Source organism: Microcaecilia unicolor, chromosome 3, assembly GCF_901765095.1.
Source record: "Microcaecilia unicolor chromosome 3, aMicUni1.1, whole genome shotgun sequence".
Classification (NCBI taxonomy): domain Eukaryota; kingdom Metazoa; phylum Chordata; class Amphibia; order Gymnophiona; family Siphonopidae; genus Microcaecilia; species Microcaecilia unicolor.
This window is the reverse complement of record NC_044033.1, coordinates 810,207-832,632: the sequence shown is the minus strand read 5'-3', so window position 1 is coordinate 832,632 and position 22,426 is coordinate 810,207. Positions and strand designations below refer to the sequence as shown.

Sequence of the window (22,426 nt, the reverse complement as noted above, 5' to 3'; positions counted from 1 at the left end):
CAGTGCCGCTTTTGTCGCCAGTGTTGGCTGCCACCCAGGTTGACTCCCCTTCAACGTCGGTGGAGGAAGCTTCACCGTAGTCCATGTGGGTGTCGGCCTCTCAACATCGCCATCGAGGACGTCGATCCTCTGCGTTGAGGCAAGCTTAGTCTCATAGCTCCCTTAGGGAAGTGCTTTCCGATACTGAGGAGGAGCGATCATGTGAGTCAGAGGAAGATCCCAGATACTTTTCCTCCGATGAGTATTTTGAGATTCCCTCTGAACCTTCCCCTCTACCTAAAAGGAGACTGTCTCCCCCTGAGAGCATCTCTGTTGAATCTTTTGTGTGGGAAATGGCTGCTGCCATTCCATTCTCTATGGAGATGGAGGATGGGCCCATGGCTGAGATGCTCAAGGTCCTGGATTATCCCCCTCCACCTAAGGAGGCTGTGATGGCTCGTTTGCATAAGGTACTCAAGGAAGTCCTTATGCGAAACTGGTCGTTCCCTATGTCTGCTCCTGTGATCCCTAAGAAGACTGATTCCCAGTATCAGATCCACGGTGAGCCTGGGTTGATGAGGTCTCAGTTACCACACAATTCCATGGTGGTAGACTCCGCCCTCAAAAGGGCCAAGAGCACTAGAGACTATGCCTTGGCACCCCCAGGCAGAGAAGCTAGGACCTTGGACTCGTTTGGGAGGAAGACGTATCAGGCCGCTATGCTCGCTGCCCATATCCAGTCTTACCAGCTCTTTATGAGCGTTCACTTGCAGAACTCGGTGAGTCAGCTGTCTACCTTGGTCGATGCCCTCCCTCTGGAGCAGGCTGAGCCTTTTCGCCAGGTGGTGAGGCAGCAGAAGGTGTGTTGTAAATTCCTGGCCAGGAGCACTTACGATACTTTTGATATGGCATCCAGAATCCTGCTCAGGGTATAGCGATGCGTAGACTCTCATGGCTGTGTGTCTCCGACCTGGATCATTCGGTCCAGCAGAGGATGGCGGATGTACCTTGCCGGGGGGTTAACCTTTTTGGAGAGAAGGTGGAAGATCTTGTTGACCAGATCAAGAAGCACAATGATGCTATGACTTCTCTCTCCCGCCGGGCGCCTTCTGGTACAGCCGCCTCAACTAGGAGCTTTTTTTGGAGGGTGCGGAGTGCTCCCTATTTCTATGGTAGGTGCAGTTACACTCCAGCATCCCGACAGCCTTGTCAGGCTCAGCCCCAACGTACTTGTTCTCATCAACAGCGTTAGCCTAATGCCTCTGCTGCTCCCCAACAAAAGCAAGGGATGTTCTTTTGACTGACTCCAGGTAAGCATAGCCGCAGTAAGTGTTCATACCGGACGACTTGCCAGTTGGGGGGAGGTTAAATGTTTTTTTTTTCGCCAAAGGTGGCTCTCGTAACCTCCGACCAGTGGGTTCTTCAAATAGTCCGGTTAGGATACACCCTCAATCTGGAATCCAAACCTCCAAATTGTCCACCGGGAGTTCATTCATACACCTCCCAGCACAAGCAGATACTTGCAGAGGAACTCTCCGCCCTTCTAAAGGCCCATTCGGTCAAATCTGTTCCACCAGGGAAAGAAGGGCTGGGATTCTATTCCAGGTACTTTCTTGTGCAAAAGAAAATCAGGGGATGCGTCCCATGCTAGATGTAAGGGCCATGAACAAATTTCTAGTCCGAGAAAAGTTCAAGATGGTTTGGGGTAGGCAACTCCAGTCCTCGAGAGCCGCAGGCAGGTCAGGTTTTCAGGATATCCACAACGAATATGCAGGAGATAGATTTGCAAACACTGCCTCCATGGTATGGAAATCTATCTCATGCATATTCATTGTGGATATCCTGAAAACCTGACCTACCTGTGGCTCTCGAGGACCGGAGTTGCCTACCCCTGCCCTAGGCACCCTTCTTCCCATGATTCAAGAAAACAATTGGCTATGCTCTCTGGACTTAAAGGATGCTTACACATCTCGATACTTCCAGCTCACAGGAAGTACCTTCGATTTCGGCTGGGAACACAGCACTTTCAGTACCATGTACTGTCCTAGGTCCCCGGGGGTGGGGAGATCATGTGGATGGGCTTCACACTCAGGGAGTGTGGTCCTTGCAGGAAACAGGTCTTCAGATCAACTTCCTGGAGCTATGAGCGATCTGGAACGGTCTGAAGGCTTTCAGAGATTGTCTGTCCAACCAAATTATCTTGATTCAAACGGACAATAAGGTTGTGATGTACTACACCAACAAGCAGGGAATCACCGGATCTCGTCCTCTGTGTCAGAAAGCCTTCCAGATGTGGCTTTGGGCACGCCGTCATGGCATGTTTCTCTAAGCTGCTTCTCTGGCAGGCGAAACAGTCTGGCCAACAGGCTGAGCAGGGTAATGCAACCTCACAAGTGGTCGCTGAATATGGGCGTTGCTGCAAGATCTTCTGAGCGTGGGGCACCCCCTCTGTGGATCTTTTTGCCACTCAAATTTATTTATTTATTTTTTTACATTTGTATCCCGCACAATTCCCACTCATCGCAAGCTGTATGTGGCTTACATAGTAACAAATCACAAAATCATGAAGTTAATGATTTAAAGTATTATATAACAATAAAACATAATTACACTAAGGTAATCAATCACAAGTTCCCTCAGTTCTGTTCCAGGCTTCAGGCCCACAACAGATTAGCGTCAGATGCCTTTCTCCTGCATTGGGGGACAGGCCTTCTGTATGCGTATCCTCCCATACCTCTAGTAGGGAAGACTTGGCTGAAACTCAAGCAAGACTGCGGAACCATGATCCTGATTGCACCCTTCTGGCTGTGTCAGATTTGGTTCCCTCTTCTTCTGGAGTTGTCCTCTGAAGAACTGTGGAGACTGGACTGTTTTCCTACCTTCATCACTTCAACCTCCAGTCTCTGGCTCTCACGGCCTGGATGTTGAGAACATAGAATTCGCCTCCTTGGGTCTTTTGGAGGGTGTCTCTCGAGTCTTGCTTTCTTCCAGGAAAGATTCCACTAAGAGGTGTTACTCTTTCAAATGGAGGAGGTTTGCCGTCTGGTGTGGCAGCAAGGCCCTAGATCCTATCTCTTGTCCTACACAGACCCTGCTTGAATACCTTCTACACTTGTCAGAGTCTGGTCTGAAGAACAACTCCGTAATGGTTTACCTCAGTGCAATTAATTTTATCATTGGCATGTAGAGGATAAGCCTATCTCTGGACAGCCTTTAGTTCGCTTCATGAGAGGTTTGCTTTTGTTAATGCCCCCTGTCAAACCTCCATCAGTATTATGGGATCTGAACGTCATTCTCACCCAGCTGATGAAAGCTCCTTTTGAGCCACTGAATTCCTGCCATCTGAAATACTTGCCCTGGAAGGTCATTTTCTTGGTGGTGGTTACTTCAGCTTGTAGGGTGAGTGAGCTTCAGGCCCTGGTAGTGGATACACTTTATACTAAGTTTCACCACAACAGAGTAGTCCTCTGCACGCACCCTAAGTTCCTGCTGAAGGTGGTGTCTGAATTCCATCTGAACCAGTCAATTGTCTTGCCATCATTTTTCCCCCGTCCTCATGCCCACCCTTGCGAAATCAGCTTGCACACTTTGGACTGCAAGAGAGCATTGGCCTTTTACGTGGAGCGGACAAAGCCCTTCAGACAGTCCGCCCAGTGATACCAGCCTTAGTGTGTGAAGTATCAGAAGCAAATGTGTTCCATCTTATCCTTAGATCCAAGCTCATTGTGCCCTAAATAATAACTAACTCCACAGCCAAGTATTGTAAAAAGAAAGCGTGCATTTATTTACAAGAACCGCAAAGATAATATACAAAGAAGGCAAGAATATAGACACATGAGGTCTTATCGTAGAAGTAGCTTAGAGCAAATACACATAATTTTCTAAGTAGACTCTGAAGTGAGTCACTCTGAACCCACAACATGTATGTAAAGTTTGATGGCAAGCATACAACCTGATGGCAGACTGCAAGGTAGCAGCATATTCCTCAAATGGACAGGCCTAACGCAGGTCTACTCCTTGAATGGGATGTCAAAACAGCAGTCCTTGTCTCTGGTAAGAACCCCTTTTTACATAGAAATCATGGGCTGCAGCTGTGCTGATGACATACATTCTGGCTTTGGGGGTGACGCACATATAACTTTGTCTACCCCAAATATTGGGGCTTCAAGGGATGATGGATTGTCTCACTGGCACCACATTGAAGGAGTCACCTTGACAAGAAGCCGGGGTTTCATAAACAAGATGCAATTTGCCAGCCATAATCTTTGGCTGTTCGGGCCATGTCATCGATGCTAGCAACCTTTTTATTCTAGCACATTGGGACCCTTGTCAGCAGTTTTTGTTCAACAAATAGGCTTTGCATTGAAAGAATAAGCTTAAGTCTCCATTTTGGAATTCAGGTTATTAATGCTGGATAGTGCCATGTATTTTAATCCCATATATCTTTATTATACTGGAACATATATATAGTGCTTCATAGTTCTTGCTTTGCTCCTACATCACTACCATCTGTTACCGGCTTTTTACTCTCTTTACTACTTCAGGCCCCAGCAGTAGATTATAAAGCTTGTTTACCACTCTTCAGTGTTGAGCACAAGTTTTTTTGTTTTCAGGTTGGTTCAGCTTGGAGATGTCTTATGTGTTTCAACTTGTGAGCTGCCTGAGTTATTGGATGGAATTTCTGAGACACATTTGAGGTATGTGCTGTGGTTCTGTTGGATGGGTTTTTGTTTTGGGGTTCTGTCCTTTTCTGCTTTGTTCATGTTACGCTTGATTGCACATTTGCCTCTGTGTTTTAATCTAACCTGTTTTTACATTATATTCTTCTTTATGCTTCACTTTACGCATTGCATTTTCTTGTTGTCCGATTTCATGCCTCCTTTACCTGAGCTTCTGACCCAGTTGGAGCTCATCCCAATTTGTCACTATGCCATTTATAATGGGAATAGAAAGCTAAGCTACCATTGGTCTTTATTCCCAAGTGTTGCATGTTTGTTTTTAGGTTTTAATAGTTTTTATTGATGACAAGCAGGAAAAAGAAACAATACATAGGAACATCACTGGTGCCATCACATATTTTCACATAAACCAGCTTCTAACCCCTCCCCATTTCTCAACTCACCCACCCCCATATCTCCTCCCACCCTCTTCTGGTGCATGTTTGTTTTAGTTAGGCTTCATTGCCTTCATTGTATAATTGCATTAATAGACCAAGGATGCCAGTGCAACCTGGTGTGCACGCACCTTATTACCTGTAATTCTTGCTGGAATAGCACAAGTAGACATCTGAAGAGTCATAGTAACATAAATGACAACAGATAATGACCAGCATGGCCCATGTGGTCTACCCAGTAAGATGGTTAGGGATGTGCCTTTTGTTTTGTGCAGGTTAACATGTTCTATGCCTTTGTTTAGAGTCGAGTTGTGGAAACATGGGGGACTCCTCCCTTTCCTATTCAAGATACTTGAACGTACTGTTCACAGCCATTGCCTTGACTTTCTTTCATCTCAAGCTATTCCACTTCAGTCTGGCTTTTGCCTCCTTTCATTCAACTGAAACAGCGCTTGCTAAAGTCTCCAATGACCTGTGCATGGCCAGATCAAAAGGCCTCTATTCTATCCTCATCCTTTTCAATCTGCTGCTTTTGACACTGTTGATCACAGCCTACTCCTTGATACGCTGTCCTCACTTGGATTTCAGGGCTCTGTTCTGTTCAGAATTAAGGGGTCCCGAGCCCCCCCAAGAAGGCTTAAATGACCTTAATCTGACTCCATCTCTGAATAGCCCTAGAACTGGGGCAATCAGGGGGTTGTGAAGTTCTAAGAGGAGTTGCCACTGAGAGAGACGTTAGACCTAAGAGACCCGCATTAGTCCGCCTCTCAGCACTGGCAAGAAACAGATACCAGCCTTATGACAAACTGGATTTAGGTTACAAGTTATATAATGCAGCGAGTGATAGCCTGATACAGCAGAAGCATTTATACTTACAGCCTTTCATCATTAAGTTAAGCCCACAAATCATCATTTGGAATAAGGATTTTATTTGCACATCAGACTTTAATCAGGTACATTCAGCAGACAGATTCTGGGTACATCCGGACAGAGCCCTGCCGTCTGACAGAAGCGTTGGGGAAAATTCCAAAGCTATGGCAATTTGTCCCCTCTTTTATACACAAACCTCTCCATAGAAGTCTATGGTGAGATACCTAGCTCTCAATTTCTGAGATGATACTTTCCCACGCAGTCTTATCAGCATGTTTTGGGAAGCGTTGAGATAACAGTTCCACATCTGTCTGTGTCGCAATACTTTTCACACCATCTTAAGAACTCTGTATAACCTCTGTAGCCTTTTATACAAAACTAATAGACTCCATTTTGTTCATCTGATTTAAAGTGACAGTTGTACCAGTTTGTGTCAGGACTCATTGTTCAGACCTGCTTTTTGCAGATTCTCAAATATTAAATCACTTTCTTGTTGTTTGGCCTAGTCAGTACTTTTTCAGTTGTTTTAGCTATTTAAGGTATGTAAATTGACCCACCACTATTCCAGTGGATGGATCCCAAGCGGGGACACATATTAACTTACAGGAAAAGCAAGTCCTTGCGCAGCCAGTCATAGATTTTTAAACCTAGCTGGTATTTTTACAGCCTGAGTCCTAAAATCTGGCCTTCCACCCTTCCGGTGGATCCAGTGAGGGTCTCTTGCTGTAGTATAATTATACATTCCCCACTTGTCACCCCCTCTGGAGAGGGGTGACACAAAACTCGTCAAGCGTGTCATCATCTATTCCAGAAGGTGGCAAGCTATTAAACGAGAGGGGGAGTTTTGCTCTTATGGGTTGCTAGCAGATATTATGCCAGACAGAAAACTTCATTGTTAGGTGGTATATTTCTGGGCATATGGAATTCCCTTTATATTACCCAACCCCTTGGACCTTAATCTTGATGTTACCTCTCTTGAGGTGTACTCAAACCTGTAGTGAGAGAGGTTTTATGAATGGGACAAAACCATGAGTTCATCTATACGGGTAATAGCAATTTCAGGTGGATCATACTAATAAATACTTTCAGGTCTTGTTATGACTTAGTACATGGGGAGATAATCTAATGTATCTATCTCAGTGGTCTTGAGAAGGAACAGTGGTTTCGATTAAGCATTGTTATGGGCTCAACAAATATATGGCTAGTATTCAGATTACAGGCTGGTTAAGGTTTGTAGGTATTCAGAATCCTTAAATAGGTCGGGATTCCTGGACCTTACTAGTACTCATCATTGGCATCCCATCATGAGTACTAATAAGTGGATAGCAAGTATGAGGTTGCCTCATACAGCAAAAATGGTATCAAAGGTTATGCATGGATCTTGACATATGCATAATGACCTGGAAGTATGGGAAGCATTGTATATATCCGTTACCCCACTTGGAGCTTAGTCAAACCTACACCAAAGTTAAACAATTGCATAACTGGTTGATACTAACAGGGTTTACACATACATTATGATATCATAGCCAGTATTAGGGTTTGATGTTACCCTTGTATCTGAGCAATATCGACTTCAATTTAAATTAGAAAAACAGAAATAACTGGGAAACTCTTAGAAAAACAATTAGAACAATAAAGGAAATAATAGGAAAATAAAAATAAAACCTTTTCAATATCTAGACAGGATTGTTGCTAAACTGAAAATAAAACATAATATGAATCTATAATGTCCATAAACAGCAACAGTAATTCTCAAATTAAGTATCAGTTCTAAATTCTCTTTCATCGATCATGGTTGAGGCGGTGGAAGCGCTGAAGAATCTGGATTTTCAGGCTGGTTTGCTGAAGGAAGTTGCCGATCTTGAGATGGTTAGGCTTGTAACATCTGAGTAAACACATATATCTTTCCCATGGACCCAAGACTTGTGGTCCAGCAGTTTGCAAGGTGTAAAGGTCATTGCCACAACCTTGGGGGATCTAACATCATTTGGACCTGGATAGATCTTGAAGACGTATTTGTGGTGTACAAAGTTGAATCTTTCCATGTCTTTATTCTACCATCAACTTAAAATTAAATAAAAAAAAAAGATTTGGAATTGGGATTTGGAATTGGATTTGCATAATATATCCCCACTTCTGGCTTGCATAATGTGCGAGACAGATTGGTAATTTTTAGAAAGACATGATCAAATAACAATGGTAAAGTATATGGAACAAAAGAGAAAAACAATTAAAATTTAGAGATGATGGTAAATGTTCAATTATTGATGTATGGAGGGCAATGCGTCGTCATTTATCGCCAATAGATATGGAATCTTCACCTACGATGACTACCATTCACCAAGGGTTGAGCCCTCAGCTGCAGGAGGCCAGCAGGACTTACGAGTTAGATGATTCAGAAAGAAGGGTAGCTTAGGAAATAGTCATAATCAAAGCAGAAGACTAATGTGCAGAAATTTAAAACTCATAACTAGTCCAGGTGATGGAAGTATCTTCTGGAATCACGGTCGCTGTCTGTTGTAATAGAGAGGTTCTTGAAAAGATGAGTCTGCAATAATATTATTTAAGAGCATAACCAAGAAGGTCTAAATTAAGGACATCATTTGAACAAAAGAAAATTCTCATTGGAGGAGGTGGCACTTTTTTTCTTGCCAGAGGTCAGTTGTAGCAGAAGTATCAAACTGGAATAGAGGCGGTAGATCAGGAATTGAATATGCCGTCTTCACTCATCCTACAGGACTTAATAAATAGAGGTGATATAAGAAGTAATATCAAGTGGTCAAATCTCAGCATAGGACCATTAAAAAGAATAGATTATAGAATGCAATAGTTAGTTTCTTTGCGCATCAGTAGGTGGAGCATAGTGTCAATATATAATATATAATATCAGAAATTACCAGTAGGAATAATAATAAAAAATTGTTCTCTGTATATTACATGTGGCTGGCACAGGAAGTCGGCAGAGTCTGAGGAAACATTGTGGTCAGAGTCTGTTCCAGGAAAATGCAGCCCTTAACATGATATTTTAAAAGATAGAGAAGAGCCAAAATCAGAAATGTAAAAACTATATATTTCTATGAAGCCTTCTCACGTGACCTTTACAAGGTTTAAATAGGTCAAATGAGAAGGACAATAACCTATAGTTCTCTGTAATAGTTCACAGCCAATTTGGAAAATAAGAATTATATTAACTTTTAATTTGATCATTTCTATGCTTTCACAATTTTGGGCCCTAAATTATGACAGCATATCAAAATTCCCATTCAGAGGGATAGCTAAAGATAAGCTTATATATTCCCAGGAATCAATGTACAATTTAGAGTATATTTTAAATTACAGAGTATAAGCAGCTTTATAAGCAGCAAACAAGTATAAGCATTTCTTTAAACATTTTAGTAAAATTCAAAAAAATCAAGGATATAATAACAATTTTTATTAATGCAATAAATGCATAAATTGACCAGAAAGAAAGATTAGTATGATATGTTCATATAATCCCACATTCTAAATTGAATTCTAAACAAAGATTAGCAAGGATAACACAGAATCATAGAAAAATCCATCTGGTTATTAAAAATTTGAAACACGTAATGAATTCCTGTATCATATACTGAGTTCAAAGCATTTGTAAAGATGAACTTTAGAGAAAATAAGAACTATAAAGGGTTAATCTCTATCATTCGGTCTTAAGGAAATCATGAAATAACGGTGCTTCCTGTGTCTAATTTGAGTTTACTACTCACTACAAGCATTGGACATTATGGTGACTGAAGATAGGATTAAACATCAGACAAAAACTGTAAGTTCAAGTTTTCGTATTAAAACTTCATGCTGGTGGAATTGGTCTTCATAGAATTAATACTTCAGGAGAGGAAAAGGAGGAAGAGAAGGTTATTACTTTATCTGCTTCCAGAGATACGGTTCTCAATTGTAGCTAGTCTTTTCTGAACATAGCTCTGAAATAATAGCAAACTGAATTTCTTTAGTTCGGATTTACCAGTTAGTTGTGTTATGCAAGGGTTAATCTTTAAACCCTATTGAGAACCAGAAATGCTGGAACTCTGTCTTAAAACCATAAATCTTTAAGAGGCAGGGAAGGAAGTTTGAAAGTTGTAGATAAGACGTGAAAAGAAAAAATTAAAACAGTTAATTCATTCTTACGGAACACATCCCCAATAAAAAGCCTGGAAGTGAACATCAGCACTGGTTATTTAAACAACATCACAAATAAACAGTGTTTTAGATGGCATATAATATAGAACCTTTCATAGGAAATATCTGAAACAATTATGCAATTTTCAAAGAACACATACACGGACATACACTTATAAAATTAAAACTAAAAAGTGCTTGTTTTTCTAATGAAAGCAATTTATCAGAAATCAAAAACAATCAGATATGTACCATCGCGTTATAAATCAAACAAACATTGCTTAAATGAAATAATATACAATCCTGGGAAAAAAACACTCCTTTTAGATTTACTACCACTGCAGTTGATAGGCAATCTCGCAGAGTAACCTTAAAGCACTAATTTAAAACTAAAGAAATGATTCCTTAATAACTAGCTGGTTTAATATATGCTATAGGAAAATGAACTAGATTAGCAATATATATATATTGATTAGATCTAGAACCTAGTACAAGGTCAGTGGTTCACAAGGCAGCTTCAGGGATAGCAAGGAGATCTAGAAATGATAATGTGCTAACAGTTTACAAAAACATGCAATAATTATCCTAATAGTAAAACATGCAGAGACATAACACAATCATACTCATGCATCTGTTAATGTGCTCCAACAAAGGGATCCAAAATAAAAATTACTAATTGGCGGAAAGCTCGACGCTTTTACCGCAGATTAAATTAACAGACAAATGACAGTCACAAAGAGGAAAGAAGAGTTTAAGAAAAATGTACAAAAAGTAAATGGTGTCAGCTATTATGTATCTATACTACTCTAATAAAAGAAAACTGTTCCCCAGGGTAGGCTTCTACAATTAGGATTCTGCTCTACTAGCTGCCAAGATGCAGCTCCATTGGCCATGATTCGCTCCAATGGTAGAACCCTCAAAGGAGGGGAGACTACTACCCCTGAAAGTGCTCAGGAAGCTGCGAAACTAGTTCCCTGAACTCGGAGAACAGATACCCTATGGATTTTCGCCGGTTAGGAAGATTCTGCTCTATTCAAATGAAGATTCTGCTCTATTCAACTACCCTCCATAGGATATTTTAATATACACCTAACAATTTTGAATGAAGAGTCTGCTCAATTCAACTGAAGATTCCGCTCTATTCGTCAAACCGAAATACACGTAATAATTTAGAATTGCCCGAGTCAACCTGTATACAATCTCAACCAGTGCCTTAGGCGTCCCTTTATTGTCACAGCGATCATGTATACAAGTAACCCCAATATGGGCAATAATGCCGAATCCGCAGGCCACTCCGAAAATGGAATGGAATTCTGCTCAAAATCTACTAATTAAGATACTGTCATCCATTGAAGGATTTGTGACCCTCCAATAGGTGTAAGCCCCAGGCATCAGTATCGTCAATAGTTATAGCGTGACACTGGTTTTCTTCTTATCTCTCCCATTGTACTTTTAGTGTATACTCTGGTGGATCCTCCTCCACTTCTATCCCACTGTCAGTTGGTGTACCTCAGGGATCTGTCCTGGGACCTCTTTTCTCCATCTATACTTCTTCCCTTGTTACTCTGATCTCATCCCATGGTTTTCAGTTTCATCTTTATGCTGATGACTTCCAGATCTACCTCTCTACACCAGAAATCTCAGTAGGAACCCAGGCCAAAGTATCAGCCTTCTGTCTGACATTGCTGCTTGGATGTCTCAGCGCCATCTGAAACTAAACATGACCAAGACTGAGCTTCTTATCTTTCTCCCTAAACCAACCTCTCCTCTTCCCCCATTCTCTTTCTGTGGATAACACTCTCATCCTCCCTGTCTCATCAGCTCGTAACCTTGGGGTCATCTTCGACTCCTCTTTCCTTCTCTGAACATATTCAGCAGACTGCTAAAACCTGTCGTTTCTTTCTGTATAGTATCACCAAAGTTTGCCCTTTCCTTTCTGAGCACACTACCAGAACCCTTTTCCCCACACTCTTATCACCTCTTGCTTAGACTATTGCAACTTACTTCTCGCAGATCTCCCACTTAGCCATCTCTCTCCTCTTCAATCTGTTCAAAATTCTGCTGCACGTCTTATATTCTGCCAATGTTGCTATGCTCATATTAGCCCTCTCCTCAAGTCACTTCATTGGCTCCCTATCCGTTTCCACATATGGTTCAAATTCCTCTTATTAACTTACAAGTGAATTCACTCTGCAGCTCCTCAGTACCTTTCCACTCTGTCTCTCCCTACACTCCTCCCTGGGACTTCCATTCACTGGGTAAATCTCTTTTCTCCAAGGACAAGCAGGCTGCTTGTTCTCACATGTGGGTCGACGTCTGCGTAGGCCCAGGAATTGGACGGCATTTTGCAAGGAAAATATAAAAAAATTTTGCCAGTCTTCTGGTGCGCGTGTGCAGACTGATTTTCTGCCCGTCGCGTGAGCACACTCCCTCAGTTTTCTTTCCTCCGTGTTGAGGTGCGGTAGTTTTTTTCTGGGCTCCTCTCAGGCCCAGGATAGTCTTCGAGTTTTAGTTTTTTTCTAATTTTTTCTTTATATTATATAAAAAAAAATTCCCATAGTGTGTTTGTTTTGTCCCCTTTCAAGTTTCCTTTGTTTTTCGTCGCGGCCGGGTTATTCCCTCATTTTTGTGCCCTATTTCTTTATTAGGCACAATCGTTTCTTTTGATTTTGCCGAAGCTGTTTTTCCTTCCGTGTCATCGAAGACACCCAGTGGCTTCAAACGTTGTACTCGGTGCAACCGGACCATCTCAGGTACCGATACCCATGCCTGGTGTATCCAATGCCTTGGGCCCGACCATAGCCCAGCCACTTGCAGTCTGTGTCTTCATAAGAAGAAACGGACCCAAGCGTCTCGAGAAGCCCAACAAATAAAGCTTTTTGAGGCTCGGTCCGGTCCTTCGACGTCGATATCGACATCGGTACCGAGGTCGGCGGTGTCGACATCAAGGGAAGCATCGACGTCGGAAGCGGAGGTAATGGCTGCTGAAAGACCAATTTGCGCTGGGAGCAGTGAAGCATCGAGTGGGTCTCCATCTGCCTCGAGGGTCTCCTGTTATGCAGGCCCCCCCGGCCCCGAGGAGACGTGAGGATTCCATATCCTCATTGGTACAGTGGAGTCTCGATGATGGGCGTCGAGCGAAGGAGCACCGTCATCGTTCTCCTTCGACACACGGTGCCGGGAGCTGTGGGGCGTAAAGGGAATTGGCACCCGAGAAGTGTCGGCGCCGAGAGGATCGCTCCCCCTCTATTCAGGAGGTGCCGATGCGTCTGTCTTCTGGCAGCCCTGTACCTGCTCCCGAGCCTCAACAGATTCTGCCACTGGCTCCTTTACTGACCCCGTAGCCTTTACTGACTCCGCACCTCAACACGGAGAAAAGAAAACTGAGGGAGAGCACTCACGCGACGGGCGGGATATCAGTCCGCACACGCGCACCAGAAGACTGGCAGATTTTTTAAATATTTTGCTTGCAAAATGCCGTCCGATTCCTGGGCCGACGCAGACGTCGACCCACATGTGAGAACAAGCAGCCTGCTTGTCCTCGGAGAAGAGAGATTTACCCAGTGAATGGAGTTCCCAGGGAGGAGTGTAGGGAGAGATAGGAGTGGAAAGGTACTGAGGAGCTGCAGAGTGAATTCACTTGTAAGTTAAGAGGAATTTGAACCATATGCGGAAACGGATAGGGAGCCAATGAAGTGGCTTGAGGAGAGGGCTAATATGAGCATAGCAACATTGGCATCAGGGCCCTGCTTCCAGAGCTTCTGGAAGGATTGCTGGGCCAGTCTGCTTCGGTGTCGGGGGTGCTTGCGCCTTCCGTACCGTCTGCTGCAGCTGCATCTGTCCCTTCGCCTGTGGTGAGGTCCTCGACCTCCGTGCTGGCAGCCACCCAGGTCAATTCCCCTTCGACGTCGGTGGAGGAAGCTTCACCGCAGTCCAGGTGGGCGTCGACTTCTCAACACCGCCATCGAGGATGTCGCTCGGCATCGAGGCAGGCTCATTTTCGGACTGCTCTTAGGGATGTCTTGTCTGATACGGAAGATGAGCGTTTGTGGGAGGAAGAAGAAGATCCCAGGTACTTTTCTTCTGACGATTCCTATAGGATTCCTTCTGAACCTTCCCCTCCACCAGAAAGGAGACTTAATCCACCGGAGAGTCTATCCTTTACCTCCTTTGTCCGGGAAATGGCTGTGGCTATTCCCTTCCCTATGGAGGTTGAGGATGAGCCCAGGGCTGAGATGCTCGAGGTCCTGAATTATATTTCTCCGCCTAGAGAGGCTGCAATGGCTCCTTTGCATAATGTACTGAAGTAAGTCCTTATGCGAAACTGGTCTTTCCCTCTGTCTAATCCCGTGATCCCAAAAAAAGCTGAATCCCAATATCGGATCCACGGTGAACCTGGTTTGATGAGGTCTCAGCTACCTCATAATTCCATGGTGGTGGACTCCGCCCTCAAAAGAGCCAGGGGTACTAGGGACTATGTCTCAGCGCCCCCAGGCAGAGAATCTAGAATGGACTCTCTTGGGAGGAAGTCTGCTATGCTTGCTGCCAAGATCCAGACTTATCAGCTTTTCACGAGCATCCACTTGCGGAACTCGGTGAGGCAACTGTCCAGCTTGGTGGTTGCACTCCCTCCGGAACAGGCCGAGCCTTTTCGCCAGGTGGTCAGACAGCAGAAGGTGTGTCGGAAATTCCTGGCCAGGGGTACGTTCGACACTTTTTTGATGTAGCATACAGGATCGCTGCCCAAGGTATAGTGATGTGCAGACTCTCATGGCTGCATGTCTTTGACCTGGATCATTCAGTCCAGCAGCGGATGGCGGATGTTCCTTGCCGGGGGGGACAACCTTTTTGGAGAGACAGTAGAGGATCTAGTTGACCAGATCAAGAAGCATAATGATGCTTTGAATTCTCTCTCCCGCCGGGCGTCTTCTGCTACTACCTTCTCATCCAGGAGGTTTTTTGGAGGGAAGAGGAGTGCTCCCTATTCCTATGCTAAGCCTAGGTACACTTCTGCTTCTCGGCAGCCTTCCCAGGCTCAGTTCCAGCGTGTTCGTTCTCGTCAACAGCATGCACCTAAGGCCACTGCGGCTCCCCAGCAAAAGCAAGGGGCGGGCTTTTGACTGGCTCCAGTTCAGCACAGCCTCAGTAAACGTGTTCTTACCAGATGACTTGCTGGTTGGGGGGAGGTTAATGTTTTTTCACCAAAGGTGGCCTCTTATAACCTCCGACCGGTGGGTTCTTCAAATTGTCCGGTTAGGATACACCCTCAGTCTGGCATCCAAGCCTCCAAATTGCCCACTGGGAGCTCAGTCCTACAGCTCCCAGCACAAGCAGGTACTTGCAGAGGAACTCTCCGCCCTTCTACAGGCCTAAGTGGTCAAACCCGTTCCACCAGGGGAAGAAGGGCTGGGATTCTATTCCAGGTACTTCCTTGTGCAAAAGAAAACAGGGGGGATGCGTCCCATCCTAGACCTAAGGGCCCTGAACAAATTTCTTATCCGAGAAAAGTTCAGGATGGTTTCTCTGGGCACCCTTATTCCCATGATTCAAGAAAATGATTGGCTATACTCTCTGGACTTAACATAGTAACATAGTAGATGACGGCAGAAAAAGACCTGCACGGTCCATCCAGCTCACAGGAAGTATCTTCGATTTCGGCTGGGACCACAGCACTTTCAGTACTGTGTACTGCCTTTTGGCCTGGCATCTGCGCCCAGAGTGTTTACCAAATGCCTAGCTGTAGTTGCAGTGTCGCTACGCAGACTGGGAGTGTGTGTGTTTCCTTATCTAAACGATTGGCTGGTGAAGAGCACCTCGAAGGAGGGTGCTCTGTAGTCTATGCGAATGACTATTCGGGTGCTAGAGCTACTGGGATTCGTCATAAACTATCCCAAGTCTCATCTCACTCCATTTCAAATTTTGGAATTCATTGGAGCCCTGTTGAACACTCAGCTCGAGCTTATCTTCCCGAGGCAAGGGCGGAAAGCCTTCTGTCCCAGGTGTCCATGGTTCGAGCGTCCCAGCAGGTCATGGCTCAGCAAATGTTGAGACTTCTGGGGCACATGGCCTCTACAGTTCATGTAACTCCCATGGCACGTCTACATATGAGATCAGCTCAATGGACCCTAGCTTCCCAGTGGTTTCAAGCTGCGGGGGATCTAGAAGATGGAGTCCAACTGTCCACCAGCTTTCGGAATTCTCCCCACTGGCGGACGATTCAATCCAATTTGACCATGGGACGACCATTCCAAGTTCCTCAGCCACGAAAAGTTGCTGATGACGGATGCATCTCTCCTGGGGTGGGGAGCTCATATAGATGGGCTGCACACTCAGGGAGCGTGGTCATTTCAGGAAAGAGGTCTCCAGATCAACCTCCTGGAATTAAGAGCGATCTGGAATGCTCTCAAGGCTTTCAGAGATCGGCTGTCCAACCAAATCATTTTAATTCAGACAATCAGGTTGCCATGTATTACACCAACAAGCAGGGGGGCACCGGATCTCGCCCTCTGTGTCAGGAAGCCATGCAGGTGTGGCTTTGGGTTCGCCGTCAAGGCATGTTCCTCTAAGCCATTTATCTGGCAGGTATAAACAACAGTCTGGCCGACAGGTTGAGCAGGATAATGCAACCTCACGAGTGGTCACTCAACATGGACGTAGTCCGCAAGATCTGCACGTGGGGCACCCCCTCGGTGGATCTTTTTGCCACTCAGATCAATCACAAAGTCCCTCAGTTCTGTTCCAGGCTTCAGGCCCACGGCAGATTAGCATCAGATGCCTTTCTCCTGCATTGGGGGACAGGCCTTCTGTATGCGTATCCTCCCATACCTCTAGTAGGGAAGACTTGGCTGAAACTCAAGCAAGACTGCGGAACCATGATCCTGATTGCACCCTTCTGGCTGTGTCAGATTTGGTTCCCTCTTCTTCTGGAGTTGTCCTCTGAAGAACTGTGGAGACTGGACTGTTTTCCTACCTTCATTACTCAGAACGAGGGGTTGCTTCTACATCCCAACCTCCAGTCTCTGGCTCTCACAGCCTGGATGTTGAGAACTTAGAATTCGCCTCCTTGGGTCTTTCGGAGGGTGTCTCCCAAGTCTTGCTTGCTTCCAGGAAAGATTCCACTAAGAGATGTTACTCTTTCAAATGGAGGAGGTTTGCCATCTGGTGTGACAGCAAGGCCCTACATCCTCTTTCTTGCCCTACACAGACTCCCTTCTACACTTGTCAGAGTCTGGTCTCAAGACCAACTCTTTAAGAGTTCACCTTAGTGTGATTAGTGCTTATCGCCGTGTAGAGGGTAAGCTTATCTCTGGGCAGCCTTTAGTTTTGTGAAAGACCCCTATCAGACCTCCATTAGTGTCATGGGATCTCAATGTCGTTCTCACCCAGCTGATGAAAGCTCCTTTTGAGCCACTGAATTCCTGCCATCTGAAGTACTTGACCTGGAAGGTCGTTTTCTTGGTGGCTGTTACTTCAGCTCATAGAGTCAGTGAGCTTCAGGCCTTGGTAGTGCATGCAGCTTATATCAAGTTCCATCACAACAGAGTAGTCCTCCGCACGCACCCTAAGTTCCTGCCAAAGGTGGTGTCTGAGTTCCATCTGAACCAGTGTTGCCAACTTTCTTTCCCCATGCTCATACCTGCCCTGGTGAAAGCAGTTTGCACACCTTGGATTGCAAGAAAGCATTGGCCTTTTACATGGAGCGGACAAAGCCCTTTAAACAGTCCGCCCAGTTGTTTTTCTGTTGATCCCAACAAGAGGGGAGTTGCCATCGGAAAACGCAAAATCTCCAGTTGGCTAGCAGATTACATTTCCTTCACTTATGCCCATTCTGGGCTGTCTTTAGAGGGCCATGCCACGGCTCATAATGTTAGAGCCATGGCTGCGTCAGTGGCTCACTTAAAGTCAGCCTCCATTGAAGAGATTTGCAAGTCTGCAATGTGGTCATCAGTCCACACAGTCACATCTCACTACTGCCTTCAGCAGGATACCCGATGCGACAGTTGGTTTGGGCAGTCGGTGCTGCAGAATCTGTTTGGGGTTTAGAATCCAACTACACCCCCCTAGACCCATTTTTGTTCTGTTCCAGTTTGCACTCTGTTAGTTGTTTATGGTTTCAGGTCAATCTTGTTATGTCCTCGCTGTTGCGAGGCCCAATTGACCAATATTCATTGTTTTGACTGAGCCTGGTTGCTAGGGGTACCCTACATGTGAGAACATGCAGCCTGCTTGTGCTCGGAGAAAGCGAAGATACATACCTGTAGCAGGTATTCTCCGAGGACAGCAGGCTGATAGTTCTCTCAAACCCGCCCACCTCCCCTTTGGAGTTCTTTATTTGCTTTTTGATTAAACTGAACGAGAACGCTCACGCGACGGGACTGGAAGTTGTCCGTGCATGAGCGGTGCGCACGGTTCACGTGGTAGAAGGCTCTGGCAAAACTTTTTTAATTTTTTGCTTGCAAAATGCCGGTTCCCGGGCTGATGCGGACGTCGACCCACATAGAACAATCAGCCTGCTGTCCTCAGAGAATACCTGCTACAGGTATGTATCTTTGCTACATACATATATATATATATATATATATATATATATATATACACACACACACTGTAAACGGGACCGCTGCGCCAGTAGGGGGAGGAAGGAAGTCTCCTCCCCAGGATTAATCCAAGCCCCACAAATTGCCACCAGCAGATATTCAAATATTCTTTTCTTTTTATTTTGGTTTCCAAGTTACAAACAAAAGCTTGAGTCGAGCCCTGGGTTAGGGCTGCCCCAGGCAGGGTAGTGCTGCCCCTCACCCAGCAATCCAAAGTCTCTGCCCTTTCTTGAGGGCTGCAATAGTCCCCTTTGGAAATACTTCCTTTTCACAGTACGTATCACAAGCAGTGCTGGCCTTTCAGCAAAATTGTTCCCTCCTGTCTAACCAGGGTTTCCAGCTCCTACAGTTCTTACACAACAAACAGGAGCAGCTGGGGGAACCAGGCTTATAACTCTTCCAGTCCTCTGCCCTTCCCCCACAGCAAACAGTTCAAATCAAAACAGGCTTCTTCCTTACAACAGGTTTTAAATCAAAACTTTTAAACACATAGCTTTCCCCTTTTAGGTGCTACCTTCCTCAGGGCTCTCCAGCTCCCATTCCCTCCTCCTTCTGCTTCTTGCTCAGCAGCCTTAACCCCCTCCTCCACCTGCTTCTCACCCCACCCTTCCCTCTACAGGTGGGAGGCATCATGTGCCAGGGAACTGGGCTTCTTCCTTCTCCCTCCCTCTTGTGGTCAGAGTTGGTATATACCCATCTTGTCTATCCCTGGGGCTCCCTTTGCTGGGATGGGCAATGCATTCTGGGAGACGTAGTTCAGGATTTTGTTGTTTCATTTTGTACCTCTGGGCTGTAGCCTTGTCACAACACACGCACGTGTTTACCTACGTCAGTACTCGCCTGTGGAATGCCCTACCGAAATCAATGAAAATGGCTCAGGATCATCTCACTTTTAGGAAGTTGCTTAAGACCAGCTTATTTGAGCAAGCCTACCCCGAAGATCCTGACCACCCTCATTAATCTCAGGACGTCGCCAGTATGGACTGACACTGCTATTATGGACTGACCCATTCATTTATCCTTACCTCTCTGCCCTGCTTACCTCTTTCCATTTAATGTACCCTGTCTATTTTGTTGTTCCAGTGTTGTAAGCCACATTGAGCCTGCCAGAGGTGGGAAATTGGGGGATATAAGCACTGTAAAATAAATGTGAAAAAAAAATGTCGAAGTATTTTTTCACGGAGAGAATGGTGGATACTTGGAATGCCCTCCCGCGCGAGGTGGTGGAGATGAAAACGGTAACGGAATTCAAACATGTGTGAGATAAACATAAAGGAATCCTGTTCATAAGGAATGGATCCTCAGAAGCTTAGCTGAGATTGGGTGGCAGAGCTGGTGGTTGGGAGGTGGGGCTAGTGGTTGGGAGGTGGGGCTATTGCTGGGCAGACTTCTACGGTCTGTGCCCTGAAAATGGCAGGTACAAATCAGTCAGGTATACACATAAGGTAACACATATGAGTTTATCTTGTTGGGCAGACTGGATGAACAGTGCAGGTCTTTTTCTGCCGTCATCTACTATGCTATACGTGTATATATATATATATATATATATGTGTGTGTGTGTGTATATGTGTGTGTGTGTGTGTGTGTGTGTGTGTGTGTGTATATGTGTGTGTGTGTGTGTATGTATATGTGTGTGTGTGTGTGTATATATATGTGTGTGTGTGTGTGTATATATGTGTGTGTGTGTGTGTGTGTATATATTTCTCCGAGGACAAGCAGGCTGCTTGTTCTCACTGATGGGTGACGTCCACGGCAGCCCCTCCAATCGGAAACTTCACTAGCAAAGTCGTTTGCTAGTCCTCGCACGCCCGCGCGCACCGCGCATGCGCGGCCATCTTCCCGCCCGAAACCGGCTCGAGCCGGCCAGTCTTCTTTTGTCCGCACTCGGTACGGTCGTTTTTTTCGCCGTGTCGAGCCCCGGAAAGTCGACCTCGCGCGTCCAAAGTTTTTTTGAGCGTGTTTTTTCTTCGGAAAAGCTTTGTTCTAGTGCGGGAAGTGCTCCGGAAACCCTCCCCGGGTTTCGTGTCAATCCTCCCCGTACTTCCAGCTTTTTGCCCCGATAAGTTTTCTTTCGTCGTCGGGGTAGGCCTCTTTCGGCCTCGGTCGAGATTTTTCTCCCTCTAAATTTTGGTGCTTCAATTTTCGCCATTTCGGCTTTTGATTTCGCCGGCGTGATTTTTCCGCCCATGACATCGAAGCCTTCCAGCGGCTTCAAGAAGTGCACCCAGTGCGCCCGGGTTATCTCGCTCACTGATCGACACTCGTCGTGTCTTCAGTGTCTGGGGGCTGAGCACCGCCCTCAGAACTGCAGTCTGTGTTCCGTGCTTCAAAGGCGGACTCAGGTAGCGAGACTAGCCCAGTGGAACGTGTTGTTCTCGGGCTCTTCGTCGGCATCGGCACCGGGATCTTCGTCTTCCTCGGCCGCCCTTGCATCGAGTGCATCGAGGCATCGGGCCTCTGCATCGGCGCCGAGACATCGGATAGCTGCATCGACGTCGGTGGTACCGGGACCTCGTCTCCTGATGTCGTCGGACGGTGGTGCATCGAGTGGAGTGCAGGTGAGGGCTGTCCATTCCCCTGCTGGTGGCGGTGAGCCCTCGGGTGGGTCTCCTCCTACCCTGAGGGCTCCTGCGGTACAGCCCCCCCGAGATCGACCCTCTTCGGTCTCGGCCCCGAGGAAGCGACGGATGGATTCTACGTCCTCCTCGTCGGTGCCGGGGAGCTCCGGTGACATGCTTCGGAAGAAATCGAAGAAGCATCGACACCGGTCTCCTCCCCGCGTCGGCACCGAGAGCTCTGGGTCGCCGAGGGATTCGGCACCCAGCAGGCATCGGCACCGAGAGGACCGCTCACCCTCTGTTCAAGAGGTGTCGATGCGCTCCACTCTGGACAGCCCGGAACAGCCTCCTCGCCCGGAACAGGTTCTGACGTCGACGCCTGCATCGACCTCTCAGCCTTTTTCTGCAGCCACTCTGAACGAGAGCCTCCGGGCCGTTCTCCCAGAGATTCTGGGAGAGCTGTTGCGCCCTACCCCTCCGGTACCGGCGGTGCTTGCGCCTCCGGTACCGTCGAGCGTGGCGCCGGCTGGCCCATCGCCCAGGTTGAGGTCCCCGACGTCGGTACCGCGTGCGGTGCCGACCGCGGCCACCTCCCAGGAGGGCTCCCCGACTACGTCGGCGGAGGGAGCTTCGCCGATGCGGGCGAGGGAGTCTTCCTCTCGACGCCCCCGTCGTGGACGTGGTTCCACTGAGTCGAGCAGGGCGAGGTTGCAGACACAGGTTCGGGAACTTGTGTCTGACACCGAGGGTGAGGCCTCGTGGGAGGAAGAGGAAGACCCCAGATATTTCTCTGACGAGGAGTCTGAGGGTCTTCCGTCTGATCCCACTCCCTCTCCTGAAAGGCAGCTTTCTCCTCCTGAGAGCCTGTCTTTCGCTTCCTTTGTCCGGGAGATGTCTACGGCCATCCCCTTCCCGGTGGTTGTGGAGGACGAGCCCAGGGCTGAAATGTTTGAGCTCCTGGACTATCCTTCTCCACCTAAGGAAGCGTCCACTGTTCCCTTGCACCATGTCCTAAAAAAGACATTGCTTGCGAACTGGACAAAACCCTTAACTAATCCCCACATTCCCAAGAAGATCGAGTCCCAGTACCGGATCCATGGGGACCCAGAGCTGATGCGCACTCAGTTGCCTCATGACTCTGGAGTTGTGGA

At 46.3% G+C, this 22,426-nt stretch overlaps 1 protein-coding gene across 1 annotated transcript in view; it reads left to right on the top strand.

The window, feature by feature from the left end:
* PEX6 (peroxisomal biogenesis factor 6) overlaps nucleotides 1–22,426 on the top strand; it is a 314,233-nt gene that overhangs the window by 13,912 nt on the left and 277,895 nt on the right. Inside the window, exon 3 of the mRNA XM_030195683.1 lies at nucleotides 4,593–4,676. Coding sequence (XP_030051543.1) covers nucleotides 4,593–4,676 — 84 coding nt within the window. The remainder of the gene's footprint in view (nucleotides 1–4,592; nucleotides 4,677–22,426) is intronic.